General features: G+C 42.0%; 1 protein-coding gene across 4 annotated transcripts in view; it reads right to left on the reverse strand.

Moving 5' to 3' along the window:
- The window catches only part of KNTC1 (kinetochore associated 1), a 110,514-nt gene that overhangs the window by 45,982 nt on the left and 47,201 nt on the right, over positions 1-17,331 (reverse strand). For all 4 annotated transcript variants that reach the window (XM_074402113.1, XM_074402112.1, XM_074402110.1 and 1 more), the window contains 8 exons: positions 16,641-16,760; positions 14,817-14,889; positions 13,658-13,725; positions 5,264-5,544; positions 4,030-4,202; positions 3,489-3,586; positions 1,682-1,820; positions 394-450 (listed from right to left, as the gene is read on the reverse strand). In XM_074402113.1, the coding sequence (XP_074258214.1) occupies positions 394-450; positions 1,682-1,820; positions 3,489-3,586; positions 4,030-4,202; positions 5,264-5,544; positions 13,658-13,725; positions 14,817-14,889; positions 16,641-16,760 (1,009 nt within the window). The remainder of the gene's footprint in view (positions 1-393; positions 451-1,681; positions 1,821-3,488; positions 3,587-4,029; positions 4,203-5,263; positions 5,545-13,657; positions 13,726-14,816; positions 14,890-16,640; positions 16,761-17,331) is intronic.

Consider the following 17,331-nt stretch of genomic DNA (forward strand, 5'->3'; position numbering starts at 1 on the left):
AGGTGTACACCACCATTTCTTTCTATTAAGAAATCTTGAGTCCAGCTGTGGTGGCTCATGCCTGTAATCACAGCACTTTGGGAGGCCAAGGTGGGTGGATCACTCGAGGACAGGAGTTTGAGAACAGGCTGGCCAACATGGTGAAACCCTGTCTCTAGTAAAAACACAAAAAAACTAGCCACGCGTGGTGGCACAAGCCTGTAATCCCAGCTACTTAGGAGGCTGAGGCAGGAGAATTGCTTGAACCTGAGAGGTGGAGGTTGTAGTGAGCAGAGATCGTGCCACTGCACTACAGCCTAGGCAACAGAGAGAGACTCTGTCTCAAAAAAAAAAAAAAAGAAAAAGAAAGAAAGAAACCTTAATAGAATGTGATACATTTCTGATGTCAAATACCTTCATTAATGGAGCAGTATGGCAAACTGGTAGACTCCAAGGGGTATCTCTTGCTTTCTACAAAAGATACAAATAAGTTAAATAACAGTAAATCGATGGCCACACTAAAAGCCCAGACTTCATCATTATATAATATATCCACATAACAAAATAGCACTTGGATCCCTTAAATGTATACAACTAACACTAAATAAAATAACTCTCATACAGCACATACACTCATAGATGTGTAAATATTTCACTATAAAAACATTCTTTTTTTTTTTTTTTTTTTTTTTTGGAGACAGAGTCTTGCTCTGTCACCCAGGTTGGAATGCAGTGGTTCAATCTAGGCTCACTGCAACCTCTGCCTCCCAGGTTCAAGCAATTCTGCTGCCTCAGCCGCCAGAGTAGCTTGAACTACAGGTGCATGCCACGACGCCTGGCTAATTTTTATAAGTAGAGATGGGGTTTCACCATAATGGCCAGGCTGGTCTCAAACTCCTGACCTCATGATTCACCTGCCTCGGCCTCCCAAAGTGCTGGGATTACAGGCATGAGCCACTATGCCAGGCCCACTATTATAAAAAAGTTCTAAAGGAAACTGCTGCTTTAAAAATAAATAAATACATACAGTAAAATGCACAGCTAAGTGTATAACCGGATAAATGTCCATAAACTGAAGGAGCAGCATCCACATCAAGAAACAGAACATCAGCCGGGTATAGTGGCTCATGCCTGTAATCTCAGCACTTTGGAAGGCCAAGGCGGGCAGATCACTTGAGGTCAGGAGTTTGAGACCGGTCTAGCCAACATGGTGAAACCCCATCTCTACTAAAAATATAAAATTAGCCATGCATGGTGGCATAAGACTATAATCCCAGCTACTTGGGAGGCCGAGGCATGAGAATCGCTTGAACCCAGGAGGTGGAGGTTGCAGTGAGCTGAGATCACTCTACTGCACTCCAGCCTGAGTGACAGAGCAGGACTCTGTTCCCAAAAAAACAACAAAAAAAGAACAAGAAACAACACGGTCAACTTCCCAGCTACCCGCTCCTTCCCCTTTCCCACCCTTAAGGGTAATCACTGCCCTGACTTCAGACAGCACCAGCTTAGTCCTAGCCTCTGTTTGTACTTGGTACAAATGACATCATATAGTACTTATTCTTTTGCATCTGGGTCTTTTGCTCCACATTATGCCTCTAAGATTCACCCACATTACTACGTGTAGTTCTAGTTCCAAACCTCTACAGTTTAAATTTACATAAGGCAGAAATACATAGAAAATAATGACACAAATAAGATTTACCAGCTAGAGGCACAAGAGATGAAATCAGTTCATAAATAACCGGCAGCACCATCTGTGACTCAAGAACAATTCCATCTTCACTGAAGAAGTCACTGTAAGACCACTCTTTATATGGATCTTTGTGTGTCCCCAAAGAAGCCTAGGTGCCAAATCATACAAAAAAGAGAGAAGTCAGTTTGCTGCACAACACAAGTAACCATCTTCAGCAAGCCGAATCCAGAATCAGATCTATGAGAGCCAAACATTTTACTTTAGTTTAATTTATTTATTTTTGAGTCAGAGTCTCACTCCATGGCCCAGGCTGGAGTGCAATGGGACAATCTCGGCCTTATTGAAGGCCTAATGTTTTGAGAGTGCAAATTAAAGCCAATAAAGTGACTGGAACGGAGAAGTGGCCTCATGCCCTTATGTTGTGTTTTTTGACACGGAGTCTCGCTCTGTCACCCAGGCTGAGTGCAGTGGTACAATCTTGGCTCACTGCAACATCTGCCCCCAGGGTTCAAGCAATTCTCCTGCCTCAGCCTCCCAAGAAGCTTAGATTACAGGCGCACGACACCACACCTGGCTAGTGTTTGTATTTTTAGAAGAGACTGAGTTGTACCATGTTGGCCAGGCTGGTCTTAAACTCCCAACCTTAAGTAATCCACCCACCACCTCAGCCTCCCAAAGTGCTAAGATTATAGGCATGAACCACCACACCTGGACTTTATTTTAATTTTTAAACTTACAATAGAGATGAGGTCTCACTGTGTTCTCCAGGTTGGTCTTGAACTCCTGGGCTCAAATAATCCTTCCACCTCGGCCTCCCAAAGTGCTGGGATTATAAGGCATGAGACTATCACATCTGGCCTAGAGCCAAACAGCTTGGACGGCCAAACACAACCACGTTCTGTGTTTCTTCTGGTCTATGGCTTATAGAAATTTCATTTTAAAGCCTGGGCACAGTGTCTCACGCCTGTAATCCCAGCACTTTGGGAGGCCGAGGTGGTGGATCATGAGGTCAGGAGTTCAAGACCAGCCTGGTCAAGAAGGTGAAACCCCATCTCTACTAAAAATAACAAAAATCAGCCGACATGGTGGTGGATGCCTGTAATCCCAGCTACTTGAAAGGCTGAGGCAGGAGAATTGCCTGAACCCAGGTGGTGGAGGTTGCAGTGAGCCAAGATTGCACAACTCTACTCTAGCCTGGGCAACAAAGTGAGACTCCATCTCCAAAAAAATATTTAATTTTAAGTTAAACTCTAAGAGGAGGACAATGTCAAGGGAGGCCTTGTTGGAGGCCCTGTGTTTTGAAAGATAGTGCAAATTAAAGCCAATAACGTGACTGGAACAGAGAAGTGACCTCACACCTTTATGCTATTTTCTAGTCTAGGCTAAGAAAATGTAAGAGGTGGATTCAGTATCTTCATAAACTTTGCAAATGAATAAAAAACGGGTCAGGTGCATTGGCTCATGCCTGTTATCCCAGCATTTTGGGAGGCTGAGGTGGGGTTATCACTTGAGCTCAGGAATTGAAAACCACCATGGGCAAGATGGTGAGACCCTGTCTGCACAAAAAATATTTTTTTACACTAGTTGGATGTGGTGGCACACATCCAACTAGTCCCAGCTACTCGGGAGGCTGATGTGGGAGGATTGCTTAAGCCCAGTTCAAGGGGGCAGTTAAGTCTTGATTATGCCATTGCACTCCAGCCTGGGTGACAGAGCAAAACCCTGTCTCAAAAAAAAAAAAAAAAAAAAAAAAAAAAAAGGTGCATAATGGGTTGCCAGGGATTTGCTTAAGGGAAAAAACTCAAAAGTAACTTACCTTCATGAGGATTCCACAGTCATCCATTTGGCACTGTCTGGAAAGCTCTACAGCCATTAAAGTATGTTTACATAATTCTAAAGCATCGAGTAAAAAATCTGAAATAGAGAAAAGTCACAAAACTCATATTCTATGTCTTCAGGATAATGAAAACAACCTTTTAATAATTACCATGTAAAATTCTAAGGAAGGCCACAATGTAGATACAAAGGTCTCCATATAGCTTTGACCACCCTAAAAAGTCAGTTAAACCTTTTTCTCGAGCTTGGCTTTAAAATAAAATCAGATATGAGAGGCAAAGAACTTCATAATCCTATGAAAGTGATTAATGTCAATAGTCACAAACGACATTGTTAATATTTTGAAATACTTTCAAACAATAATCCTCAAAGAGAATCAATTATAAGCATCCCTTCATAAAATGGAGATGGTATCTCTAAACTGATTACCGTGATGTCCAGTGGTAAAGAGACAGCATTTGGGAGACAAGTACGACATGAACCAGGGAGCATGCAACTATGTATATTATAAATCTTGTCACCTGGACTGCAAATGGTGGCAGCTTGGCATGCTAGATCGTGTATCATGGAAGGAAGGTTCTGTCCCACAGGCACCGTCACTGGGACATTATCAGCCAACATCTGACAAAGCTTCTGACACGTCAGAAGCAGCAATTTCCCAGTGTCAGCATTGCAGTGATACTTAAACAAGTCTCTTTGGAAGAAAGAAAGTATTCGTAGTTAGAATGCTCACATTGAAAGTAAACACGTGCCTTTCTTGGTTTAATACATCACCACCACCATCAACACATAAATTGTCTTTTTTTTTTTTTTTGAAACGGAGTTTCGCCCTTGTTACCCAGGCTAGAGTGCAATGGCGCGATCTCGGCTCACCGCAACCTCTGCCTCCTGGGGTCAGGCAATTCTCCTGCCTCAGCCTCCTGAGTAGCTGGGATTACAGGCACGCACCACCATGCCCAGCTAATTTTTTGTATTTTTGGTAGAGACGGGGTTTCACCATGTTGACCAGGATGGTCTTGATCTCTCGACCTCGTGATCCACCCGCCTCGGCCTCCCAAAGTGCATAAATTGTCTTTTAAATGTTTTTGAGGTTTACAGTGTAGTTTTTCTTGTCTTTTCTTTTTTTTCTGAGACAGGGTCCAGCCCTACCGCCTATGCAGGAGTTTAGTGGCGCAATCATGGCTCACTAGAGCCTCCAGGGTCAAGCAATCTTCTCACTTCAGACTCCAAAATAGCTGAAACTACAGGTGTGTGCCACCATACTCGGCTAATTTTTAAATTTTTTTGGTAGAGATGAGTTCTCACTATGTTGCTCAGGCTGGTCTCAAACTCCTGGGCTTAAGTAATCCTCCTGTCTTAGACTCCCAAAGTGCTGGGGTTACAGGTGTGAGCCACTGCGCCCAATCTGTTTTTTTTGAAACTGAGTCTCACTCGCTCTTGCCCAGGCTGGAGTGCAGTGGTACGATCTCAGCTCACTGCAACCTCTGCCTCCCAGATCCAAGCGATTCTCATGCCTGAGCCTCCCAAGTAGCTGGGATTACAGGTGCCTGCCAGCACACCCAGCTAATTTTTGTATTTTTAGTAGATGGGGTTTCACCATGTTGTTCTAGTCCATGCTGGTCTAGAACTCCTGATCTCAAGAGATCCACCCACCTGGGCCTATCAAAGTGCTGGGATTACAGGCATGAGTCACCGCGCCTAGCCACAATTTTTACTTTCAGAGAAGCTATGCAGTTCAGGGATCTGGATTGTCACCTGCATTTTTTCAGTGCTGTTTTGATGTTCCCGTCTTTTAAAGCTCTCAGGGTCAGCTCTGCCTCCAGCTCTTGTTCGGACATCTGCAGGGCCAGCGCCTGTCTGTGTAGCTTTGATTCCATGCTTGGGTTCCTCATCTCAGCAGCTATGGGCTCTGGGGTGTTCCTGGGTTTATGTTTCGCCTGTGCAACTTCATGAACTTTAATGTATTGCTCACGGAGATCTGCTACCAGGGAACTATTGCTATAATCTTCAAATGAAAGAAAGACCTCAAAGTTCTCCTGTAATAAAGGTAAGCAAGACAAAGTCCTAAGTCTGTTTAATCTATTGTTTAAAATAATCATTTTTATTAGTTTTTTCTTTTTTATAATTTCAACTTTTTTTTTTTTTTTTTTTTTGAGACGTAGTTTCGCTCTTGTTGCCTAAACTGGAGTGCAATGGTGCAATCTCGTTTCACTGCAACCCCTGCCTCCCAGGTTCAAGCGATTCTCCTGCCTCGGCCTCCCGAATAGCTGGGATTAGTCTCGTGCCACCATGACGGCTTATTTTATTTTTCGTAGAAACAGGATTTCGCCATGTTGGCCAGGTTGGTCTCAAACTCCTGACCTCAGGTGATCCACCCGCCTCGGCCTCCCAAAGTGCTGGGATTACAGGCATGAGCCACTGCACCCAGCTCTATAATTTCAACTTTTATTTTAGATTGAGGGGTACATGTCTAGGTTTGTGACCTGGGTATATTGTGTGACACTGAGGCTTGGGGTACCACTGATCTCATCACCCAGCATAGCGCCTGATGGGTAGTTTTTCAACCTCTGCCCTCCTCCCCATCCCACCTCTGCCCAGTAGAGTTCCCAGTTGTTTTCATCTATTCATTCATTCTTTCATTTTTAAGGCAGGATTTCACTTTGTTGCCCAGGCTGGAATGCAGTGATACAAACACAGCTCCTACACCCTCTACCTCCCAGTCTCACATGATCCTTTCACTTCGGCCCCACAAGTAGCTGGGACTACAGGCACGCATCACCACACCCAGCTAATTTTTGTTATTTTTAGTAGAGACGAGGTCTCACTATGTTGCCTAGGCTCATCTCAAACGCCTGAGCTCAAGTGGTCCTCCAGTCTCATCCTCCCCAAAGTGCTGTGATTACAGGTGTGAGCTACCGCACCTGGCCTATCTTAGTTTCTATTTTTGCTCTTTATGTCCATGAGTTGCCAGTGCTTAGCTCCCACTTACAAATGAGAACGTGTGCTATTTGATTTTCTGTTCCTTTGTTAATTCACTTAGGATAATGGCCTCTAGCAGCATCTATGTTGCTGCAAAGGACAGGATTTCATTCTTGTTTGTTTTTTAGATGGAGTCTCATTCTGTCACCCAGGCTGGAGTGCAAAGGCATGATCCTGGCTCACCGAAACTTACTCCTCCCAGATTAAAGTGACTGTCCTGCCTCAGTAGCTGGGATTACAGGCACATGCCACTAAGCCCAGCTAATTTTTGTATTTTTAGCATAGATGGAGTTTCACCATATTGGCCAGGATGGTCTCGATCTCTTGACCTCGTGATTTGCCCATTTCAACCTCCCAAAGGGCTGGGATTACACGCGTGAGCCACTGTGCCTAGCCAGGACATGACTTCATTCTTTTTATGACTGGGTCATTATTTTTTAAAACTCTTTTTTTTTTTCGAGATGGAGTCTCACTCTTCACCCACGCTGGAGTGCAATCGTGCAGTCTCAGCTCACTGCAACCTCTGCCTCCTTAAGCAATTCTCTTGCTTCAGCCTCCCGAGTAGCTGGGATTATAGGCGCATGCCCCCACACCCAGCTAATTTTTTGTATTTTCAGTAGAGATGGGTTTCACCATGTTGGCTAAACTAATCTCGAACTCCTGACCTCAAGCGATCTGCCTGCCTCAGCCTCCCAAAGTGCTGGGATTATGGCATGAGCCAGCACGCCCAGCCTAAAACTCTCTTTATACCTCTCCCTCAAAGACTGCTCCCTCATAGATTAAAAATGAAGACTTTATTTGTCTAGTTACAAAATATTATTAAAAGTTTGGAAAATAAGGAAATATCACTTTAACCCAGGGTTTCTCAGTTTCAGGACTACTCTTTTTTGGTCAGATAGTTATTCGTTGTGGGAAAGTCCTCAATAGAAAGAGGAAGAGATTAAATATTAGGTTTGGGTGATTCTACTCTAGAGGCTTGAAGAACTCAGCTTTGCTCTTATCTATAGCTAACTCTAGACCTATAATTTATTTCTCTGTGCCACTACAAAAAATCCCACTGAAGCCAGAGGAAGAACAGCAAGAGGTAGTGGGCATGTGTCAGACTCTTTGCTTTGATGCTGTACTTTCGAGCAGGGTTTCTCTATCTTGGCAAGGCTTTGGCTGGATTAACTCCCTGTTGGAGGAGACTATCCTATACCTTGCAGAAGGTTTAGCAACATCCCTGCCTCAACCCACTAGATGACAGCAGCACCCTCCGCACACCAGTTAAGACTATCAAAAATGTCCCCAGACATGGCAACTGTCTCCTGGGGTATGAAACTATGCCTTGTCACCTCACTGGACCAGTTTAACCTAATAAGCATTGACCATTTTGGGGACAATCCTTTCATTAGCCATTTTATGGCTATACTGTATAATTGCATATATTAACTTTTCCAGTTAACAACATGTAATCTCCTCTTTTCCCTGTCATTTTATAGACATCATAAGTATTATTTTTGGTGGCTGCATAACAAAACCTATGGTAGAATCAATATTAATAAGACACATGAGGACAGGTATGGTGGCTCATGCCTGGAATCCCAGCACTTTGGGAGGCTAAGATGAGCAGATCAGCCGAGATAAGGAGTTTGAAGTGAGCCTGGCCAACATGGCGAAACCCCATCTCTACTAAATACAGAAAAAATTAGCTGGGCGTGGTGGTACGTGCCTGCAATCCCAGCTACGCAGGAGCTGAAGCAGAATTGCTTGAACCTGGGAGGCGGAAGTTGCAGTGAGCTGAGATCCCACCACGGCACTCCAGTGTGGGCAACAGAGCAAGACTGTGTCTCAAAACAAAACAACAACAACAAAAATTAGCCAGGCATGGTTGTGGGCTCTTGTAATCACAGCTACTCAGGAGGCTAAGACAGGAGAATCGCTTGAACCTGGGAGGCGGAGGTTGCAGTGAGCCAAGATTGTGCCATTGCACTCCAGCCTGGGCAACAAGAGCAAAACTCCATCTCAAAAAACAAACAAACAAAAAAAGATGTGATAACAATTTCAAACCAACGTTTTCCTCCCCAAAAATAGTACTGACCTTTCTCTAAAGAGGCTGCATCATACAGAAATACTGTCTATAGAAGCAAAAATGAGAACCCACTACTATTTATTAAACAAGTTTCTGAAGACTTTTCATGCTATGTCACAGCAACCTCCTTAAAAAAAAAATAGCTGGGCAAGGCGGCTCACTCCTGTAATCTCAACACTTTGGGAGGCTGAGGAGGGCGGATCACCTGAGGTTGAGAGTTCAAGATCAGCCTGACCAAAATGGAGAAACCCCGTCTCCACTAAAAATACAAAATTAGCCAGGCGTGGTGTCGCATGCCTGTAATCCCAGCTACTCAGGAGGCTGAGGCAGAAGAATTGCTTGAACCCAGGAGGCGGAGGTTGCGGTGAGCCAAGACCATGCCAATGCACACCAGACTGGGTAAAAGAGTAAAACTCTGTCTCAAAAAATAATAATATTTTTCTTAAACTTCTGTTTTAAGTTCAAGGTTACATGTGCAGGATGTGCAGCTTTGTTACATAGGTAAACGTATGCCATGGTAGTTGCACAGCAACCTCTATTAGAAAACATACACATGTCTGTGTTTGGATAGCCAGAGAATATCCCTGGAACGACATATAAGAAACGGTACAGTGGCTTCATCCATTGTGGGAAACTGGACACCTGGAGTGTCAGAGTAGGAGACTGGTCTCGAATCCCTGGGTTCAAGTGACCCTCCTGCCTCAGCGTCCAAGTAGCTAGAATCACAGGCATGAGACACCATACCTCACTTATTTGTTATTGTGATAAAACATAAATAACAAAATTTATCATATTAACCATTTTTCTTTTAAACTTTTTGAATTACATATCATTTATTTACTTATTTATTTATTTAAAGACAGGGTTTCACCATGTTGGTCAGGCTGGTCTTGAACTCCCGACCTCAGGTGATCTGCCCGCCTTGGCCTCCAAAGTGCTTGGATCACAGGTGTGAGCCACCACGCCTGGCCTTGAATTACATATCATATGCATGTTTAATCTATTCAAAAATAAACAGAACTGACAGCACAGGGGCTCACACTTAAAATCTCAGCTACTCAGGAGGCTAAGGTGGGGAGATTGCTTGAGCTCAGAAGTTCGAGACCTGGGCAATGTAGCAAGATCCCGTCTCAAAAATTAAAGAAAAAAAAAGGAAAAACTAACAAACAAAAATAAACAAAATATGAGTGATTCCACATCTTCTTTTTAAGGGATTTCTCAATGTGCATCTTGCAAAGTAATGCAGAATCTGTGTAGAGTCAACAGATTTTGAATTTTACAGGGTATGTTTTTTTTTTTTTTAATTTTAAAAAATCTTATTTTAACTGTTTAATGCTAGTGAGATGGTAATAAAACAGAATAAGCAAGACATGAGGTGCAGTGGCTCACGCCTGTAATCCCAGCACTTTAGGAGGCTGAGATAAGAGGATTGCTTGAGCCCAGGAGTTGGAGACCAATCTGGGCAACAGAGCCAAATCTTGTCTCTGCAAAAAATCAAAAACATTAGCTGGGTGTGGTAGCATGGGCATGTAATCCCACTTTCTTGGGAGGCTGAGGTGGGAGGATCCCTTGAGCCCAGGAGGTTGAGGCTGCAGTGAACCATGATTATGCCACCGCATTCCAGCCTGGGTGACACAGTGATGCCCTGTTTCATTAAAAAAAAAAAAAAGAAGAAGAAGAAGAAGAAGAAGAAAGAAAAAAAGAAAGGAAGAAGGAAGGAAGGAAGGAAAAGAAAAAAAAGGAAAGGAAAGGAAAAGAAAAGAGAAAAGAAAAGAAAAAAGAATTATCCAGGAGTGGTAGTCAGTGCCTGTAATCCCAGCTACTCTGCAGGCTAAGGTAGGAGGATCGCTTGCACCCAGGAGCTCAAGGTTACAGTGAGTTAGGATCATGTCACTGCACTCCAGCTTGGGCAACAGAGTGAGACCCTGTCTCAAATTTTTAAAAAAATTAATTAGAATAAGCAATGGTATTAAAGCCAAATTGCCTGAATATGCCTCCAGGGATCAACAGTAAGACCTTGGACAAGTTACGCAGCTTGCTGAGCTTTAGGTTCTGCACATTTTTCAAAATGAAGACAATGGCCATCTCCAAGCTTCGCGTAAAGACTACAGATATGCACGAAACCCAGCATGATACACAAGAGCATGATATATGCGCATGACTTTGCCTTGATCAAAAGTACTGCCTTAAAATACCTCTAACCTTCAAACTTAATAAAAACACAAAGAAGTTAACCGATGATCACTCTCCGGATGCTTTTCTATTTTTTTCTTTTGAGGCGGACACTTGCTCTGTCGCAAGGCTGGAGTGCAGTGGCGTAATATCGGGTCACTGCAACCTCTGCTTCCCGGGGTTCAAGAGATTCTCCTGCCTCAGCCTTCCGAGTAGCTGGGACTAAAGACACGCGCAACACCAGTGAATTTTTGTATTTTTAGTAGAGACAGGGTTTCGCCATGTTGGCCAGGATAGTCTTGATCTCCTGACCTTGTGATCCACCCACCTCGGCCTCCCAAAGTGCTGGGATTACAGGGGTGAGCCACCACAGCTGGCCTCCAGATGCTTTTCACAGAGAAAGCTATTATCTAATATAGCAGGTCTCAAATTTTTAGATCATAAGACTCCTTTACACTCTTAATTGCATGATTCCACTTGCATGAAATAGCTAGAATAAGCAAATTCACAGTAACAGAAAGTAGAGATAACCAGGGGCTGGGGGAAGAGAGGAAAGGGGAGTTACTGTTTCATGGCTACAGAGTTTCTGCTTAGGGTGATGAAAAAGTAGACAGAGAGGCCTCGGAGGCAATGCCACACATCCACAACCATCTCATCTTTGACAAACCTGACAAAAACAAGCAATGGGGAAAGGATTCCCTGTTTAATAAATGGTTTTGGGAAAACTGGCTAGCCATGTGCAGAAAGCAGAAACAGGACCCCTTCCCGACACCTTACACTAAAATTAACACCAGATGGATTAAAGACTTAAACATAAGATCTAACACCATAAAAACACTAGAAGAAAACCTAGGCAAAACCATTCAGGACATAGGCATAGGCAAGGACTTCCTGACTAAAACACCAAAAGCGTTGGCAACAAAAGCCAAAATAGACAAATGGTAATTAAACTCCAGAGCTTCTGCACAGCAAAAGAAACAATCATTAGAGTGAACTGGCAACCAACAGAAAGGGGAAAAAACTTTACAATCTACCCTTCTGACAAACGGCTAATAACCAGAATCTACAAAGAAAACAGACATACAAGAAAAAAACAAACCATTCAAAAGTGGATGAAGGATATGAACAGACACTTTTCAAAAGAAGACACACATGAAGCCAATAAACATATGAAAAAATGCTCATCACTGGTCATTAGAGAAATGCAAATCAAAACCACATTGAGATACCATCTCACGCCAGTTAGAATAGCGATCATTAAAAAATCTGGAGACAACATGCTGGAGAGGATGTGGAGAAATAGGAACACTTTTACACTGTTGGTAGGAGTGTAAATTAATTCAATTTGCATTGTGGAAGACAGTGTGGCAATTCCTCAAGGACCTAGAAATAGAATTTCCATTTGACCCAGCAATCTCAGTACTGGGTATATATCCAAAGAATTATAAATCATTCTATTATAACGATACATGCACATGTATGTTCACTGTGGCGCTGTTTACAATAGCAAAGACTTGGAACCAACCCAAAGGCCCATCGATGATAGACTGGACAATGAAAATGTGACACATATACACCATGGGATAGTATGCAGCCATAAAAAATGATGAGTTTGTGTCCTTTGTAGGGACATGGATGAATCTGGAAACCATCATTCTCAGCAAACTGACACAAGAACAGAAAATCAAAGATTACATGTTCTCACTCATAGGCAGGTGTTGAACAATGAGAACACATGGACACAGGGAGGGGAGCATCACACACACACACACTGGGGTCTGTTGAAGGGGACTAGAGGAGGGACAGTGGTGGGTAGGGAGTTGGGGAGGGATAACATGGGGAGAAATGCCAGATATAGGTGACGGGATGGAGGCAGCAAACCACATTGCCATGTATGTACCTATGCCACAATCCTGCATATTCACCCCAGAATCTAAAGTACAATAAAATATATATTTAAAAAAAAAAAAGAAAGAAAGAAAAAATAGAGGTGATGGCTGCATAACACTGAAAATGTAAATAACACCACTGAATTTCAAACAAAATAATTCTTAACATGAAAAATTTTGTTATATGTATTTTACCACAATTAAAAATTAATAATGCATCTGGGCATGGTGGCTCATGCCTATAATCCCAGCATTTTGGGAGGCTGAGGTGGGAGGACTGCTTGAGGCCAGAAGTCTGAGACCAGCCTGGCCAACATGGCAAAACCCCATCTCTACTAAAAATATAAAAATTAGCTAGGTATGGTAGCATGGACCTCGAGTCTCAGCTACTTGGAAGGCTGAGGCATGAGAATCTCTTGAACCCAGGAGCCAGAAGCTACAGTGAGCCAAGATGGTGCCACTGCATTCCAACATGGGCAACAGAGCAAGACTCTGTCTCAAAAAATATAATAATTAATAATAATAATAAAGCAACATACAAAAAAAATCATTGAATTGTATACTTTAAATGGATTAATTGTATGGTAAGTAAATTATATCTCAACACAACTGCTGTGAGAGAGATAAAGAGAGAGAGCAAAGAAAAGCCAGTATCTCCAGTCCCTAAGGCTAGTGGAGAAAACTTTTTTTTTGAGACCGACTCTCGCTCTGTCACCCAGGCTGGAGTGCGGTGGTGTGATCTTGGCTCACTGCAACCTCCGCCCCCCCAGGTTCAAGTGATTCTCATGCCTCAGCCTCCCAAATAGCTGAGACTACAGGCATGTGCCACCACACCCAGTTAATTTTTTGTAATATCAGTAGAGACGGGGTTTCATCATGTTAGTCAGGATAGTCTCGATCCTGACCTCATGATCCACCTGCCTCAGCATCCCAAAGTGCTGGGATTACAGGCGTGAGCCGCTGTGCAGAAAACTTTAAGGAGGGACAAATGCACTGATTGGTCAAGTAATAATGTTTAACGTGGCTCAACATGTTTACCTGTAAGCTGGCAACCTCTTTAAATAGTTTCAACGTCTCTTCACATTCGTCCTTCTTCTGCAGATTATCTGTAATTAAATTTTTAAAAATTATAGCAAACATACAAATTCTCTTATTATCAGAACTTCAAAAAGAAATTTTAAGGCCGGGTATGGTGGCTCACAGCTGTAATCCCAGCACTTTGGGAGGCCGAGGCGGATGGATCACAAGGTCAGGAAGTTGAAACCATCCTGACCAACATGGTGAAACCCCATCTCTTAAAAAAAAAAAAAGAAAGAAAAAAAAAAGAAAAGAAATTTTAGTTAGCTTCGGTTCTCTCATCTCAAGTCTTCAGTAGTTCTTTTCAGATGCTGAGGTACACTAACTAAGCACAAAAAGAAATCTAATTTGAAAAAAATCTAATTATTATTATTATTTTTAGACGGAGTTTTGCTCTTGTTGCCCAGGCTGGAGTGTAATGGCAAGATCTCGGCTCACTGCAACCTCTGCCTCCCAGGTTGAAACAATTCTACTGCCTCAGCCTCCCAAGTAGCTGGAATTACAGGCACATGCCAGCATGCCCGGCTAATTTTTATATTTTTAGTAGAGACGGGGTTTCAGTATGTTGGTCAAGCTAGTCTGGAACTCCTGACCTCATGATCCGCCCACCTTGGCCTCCCAAAGTGCTAGGATTACAGGTATGAGCCATGTGCCCGGCTAATTATTCTTTCAGGAGGTAGAAAACAGAAGTTTATGGGTCACAAGAAAAAGTCATTTTTCTGAAATAAATTGCAGCTTCCTTTTTTCCCCCCTGGAAAGTTATTTTCCTAACTGTTGCATTTAACTTTTAGTTCAAATGGCTTTCCCTCTGAACATAACCAAGTGATAAATGAGAAAAATGAGCAATGAGTGCCAGACACCAAGGAAATCTAGTCTGGCACTAAATTGTAACTGAAGCATATAAACAAACGATAGGCTGATTTTGCATGTGTCTGTTCTTACATTGCTCATAAAGAAATAAAGGAAGAAAGACTTTTCATGAAGCAAAATAGATAAGATCAATAAAGACAATCAGAGCCAGACAAACTGTGGGTGTGGTGACAGTTGTCATTGATGCCTCTTTCTGAAGGGGATGAGTTCTGGAACAAAACTGAGATGAGAAAACACAGGTAAAAGCTACCTTTCTGAATGTCACTCAGTATCTTAAGAATGTCCACGGATGTCTTGGCTACAGACATTCTCCAGGCCTTGCCCTAAAAATAAGCAAATAAAATAAAAGAAAATCTACTTTATTTTCTGGTCACTTCAGTAGATCACATACAAATACATAAAAACCGCAGCAGCACAAAAGACAATCAGGGAGGAGTTGGGCGGCTGAGCAATGAATCGTTAATGAGCATCATATGGGGCAGACATGAAAAACTCCGGTATGAACTCCTGGATATATGATCTATAAATACCAAAGAATATGCAACTCTCCCTAATAAACTTTCAGCTACACTATGATTAACAGATCCTTAGTCTCTTTTCGAGTTACTTACTATTTGAAAAAACATTTGGAAAACGTTAAACAGAACAAAAGTCTGAAAAATGGCCTAGAGAACAGAAGTCTAATAAAGAATCACTACCTTTCAGTGATTATTTAAAAAAAAAAAAAGTTTTTTTAAAGACAAGGAAAAAAAGGAGATGCTTTAATTAAAAGACATGATGTATGTAAAATGCTTAGTAAGAGCCTTGGCAATAAAAAATATTCAAATATTTTCATAACGGGAGCAGTTCAAGCTGGTAGTTAAGAATACAGACTACAGCATTAGAGAGTTTGAGCTGAGGTTCTGCTCGTTTCTAACAACCTCGGGAAGAAGGCATTTACCTTAATATTTTAGTTTTTGAACTTAGTATGTAAGGAGACAACAGTAGGAACTACTTTACAGCTTTGTTATCAACAGGAAGTAGATAAAGTATTTAACCTAACACCTATTGCATAGTAAATATTAGGTGTTTAAAAACAACATTTTCCAAAAGGAAAAAACATTATTGAAATAGACTGAGTGAAGTTGGGAGGGATCTAACCTTAGGGGTTTTAAAAATCCAACTATTGGCCAGGTATGGTGGCTCACGCCTGTAAGCCCAGCATTTTGGAAGGCCGAGGAGGAGGGATCACTCGAGGTCAGGAGTTTGAGACCAGCCTGCCCAACATGGTAAAACCCCCATCTCTACTAAAAATACATAAATTTGCCAGGTGTGGTGGTGCACGCCTGTGAGGCAGAAGAACTGCTTCAACACAGAAGGCATTGGTTGCAATGAGCCAAGATCGAGCCACTGTACTCCAGCCTGAGCGACAGAGCAAGACTCCATCTCAAAAAAGAAAAAAAAAGAAAACCTAACTACTGGGCACGGTGGGTGCATGCCTGTAATCCCAGCTACTTGGGAGGCTAAGACTAGGAGAGAACTTAAACTCAGGAGTTCAAGACCAGTCTGGGCAACATATCAACACCTGATCTCCTATACATAATACTGAAAAAGGAGAAAAATCAAAAATCAGTAAAAATCCAACTATCCTGGAAAAATCAAGTATTTGGTTCCCTATCTGCAAAGAAGTAAACTCTCTTAAAACCATTTCTAAGTTTCAATGTTCTAAGATTATACAGGTTTATATTGGTTCTTTAGTTGATATTACGATTTGACAACAATTATGTCCTATATAACAAAAAATACTGTTTATATTGCAAGGCATTATAGAAACCTTTCATGTACAACAACTACTTTAAGACACCCTCCAACCTGCAGCTCCCGGGTCATTCTGTGTGGGCTCAAGGAGCCACTCCAAGGCAGCCACAATTGTTTTTTATTTCCTAGTAGTAAATTTACCCAGGAATTCTAATACGAAGCCACCCTTGCAGTGAGAAAGATAGATCTTCCTATGTGTAAGTCCATCTTTTCTATCCTATTGATTAATAGCCATAAAAATGAGATTTACTTATATTTTACTTAATGAAAATCCCACCTCTTTAGAATGATCTGGCTCTTCTTGTAACGCCAATCGTGCCCATATGATGACTCTTTCTGCAGTTTTCTCAGCTTCAGCAGGAGGCAAAGACTTCAACAGAAGGAGACAGTCTTCACCCTATAAAAAGGGTTTGAAAGAAAGAAAAAACAGCTGGTATTCGCAAAGGACAGTGTGGACTTCCTTCTTTCCTTTCTACTTAAAGATGAAAATACATCATTTGGAAAAATAGACTATGGTTCAATGTTTTAATAATCTGAAAATCCATTTTTATTTAATTTTAAGTTCTGGGATACATGTGCAGAATGTGCAGGCTTGTTACATGTACCATGGTGGTTTGCTGAACCCATCAACCTATCATCCACGTTTTAAGCCCTGCATGCATCAGCTAACCATCCTGCTGCTGAAAATCCATTTTTAATGACAGCAAACAATCAAATAAATTTAAAATATAAAATATGATCCTAGGTACTGAAGATTTAATTCCTAGGCATTACTATGATTATAGAATTATATAAAAATAATGACACTTAAAAACACAAAAGGCTGGCACAGTAGCTTACACCAGTAATCCCAGCACTTTGGGAGGCTGAGGGAGGCAAATTACTTGAGGTCGGGAGTTTGAGACTAGCCTGGCCAACATGGTGAAACCCGGCTACTGCACTCTAGCCTGGGAAATGAAGTGAGACCC

This window comes from Saimiri boliviensis, chromosome 7 (assembly GCF_048565385.1).
Source record: "Saimiri boliviensis isolate mSaiBol1 chromosome 7, mSaiBol1.pri, whole genome shotgun sequence".
Lineage (NCBI taxonomy): Eukaryota > Metazoa > Chordata > Mammalia > Primates > Cebidae > Saimiri > Saimiri boliviensis.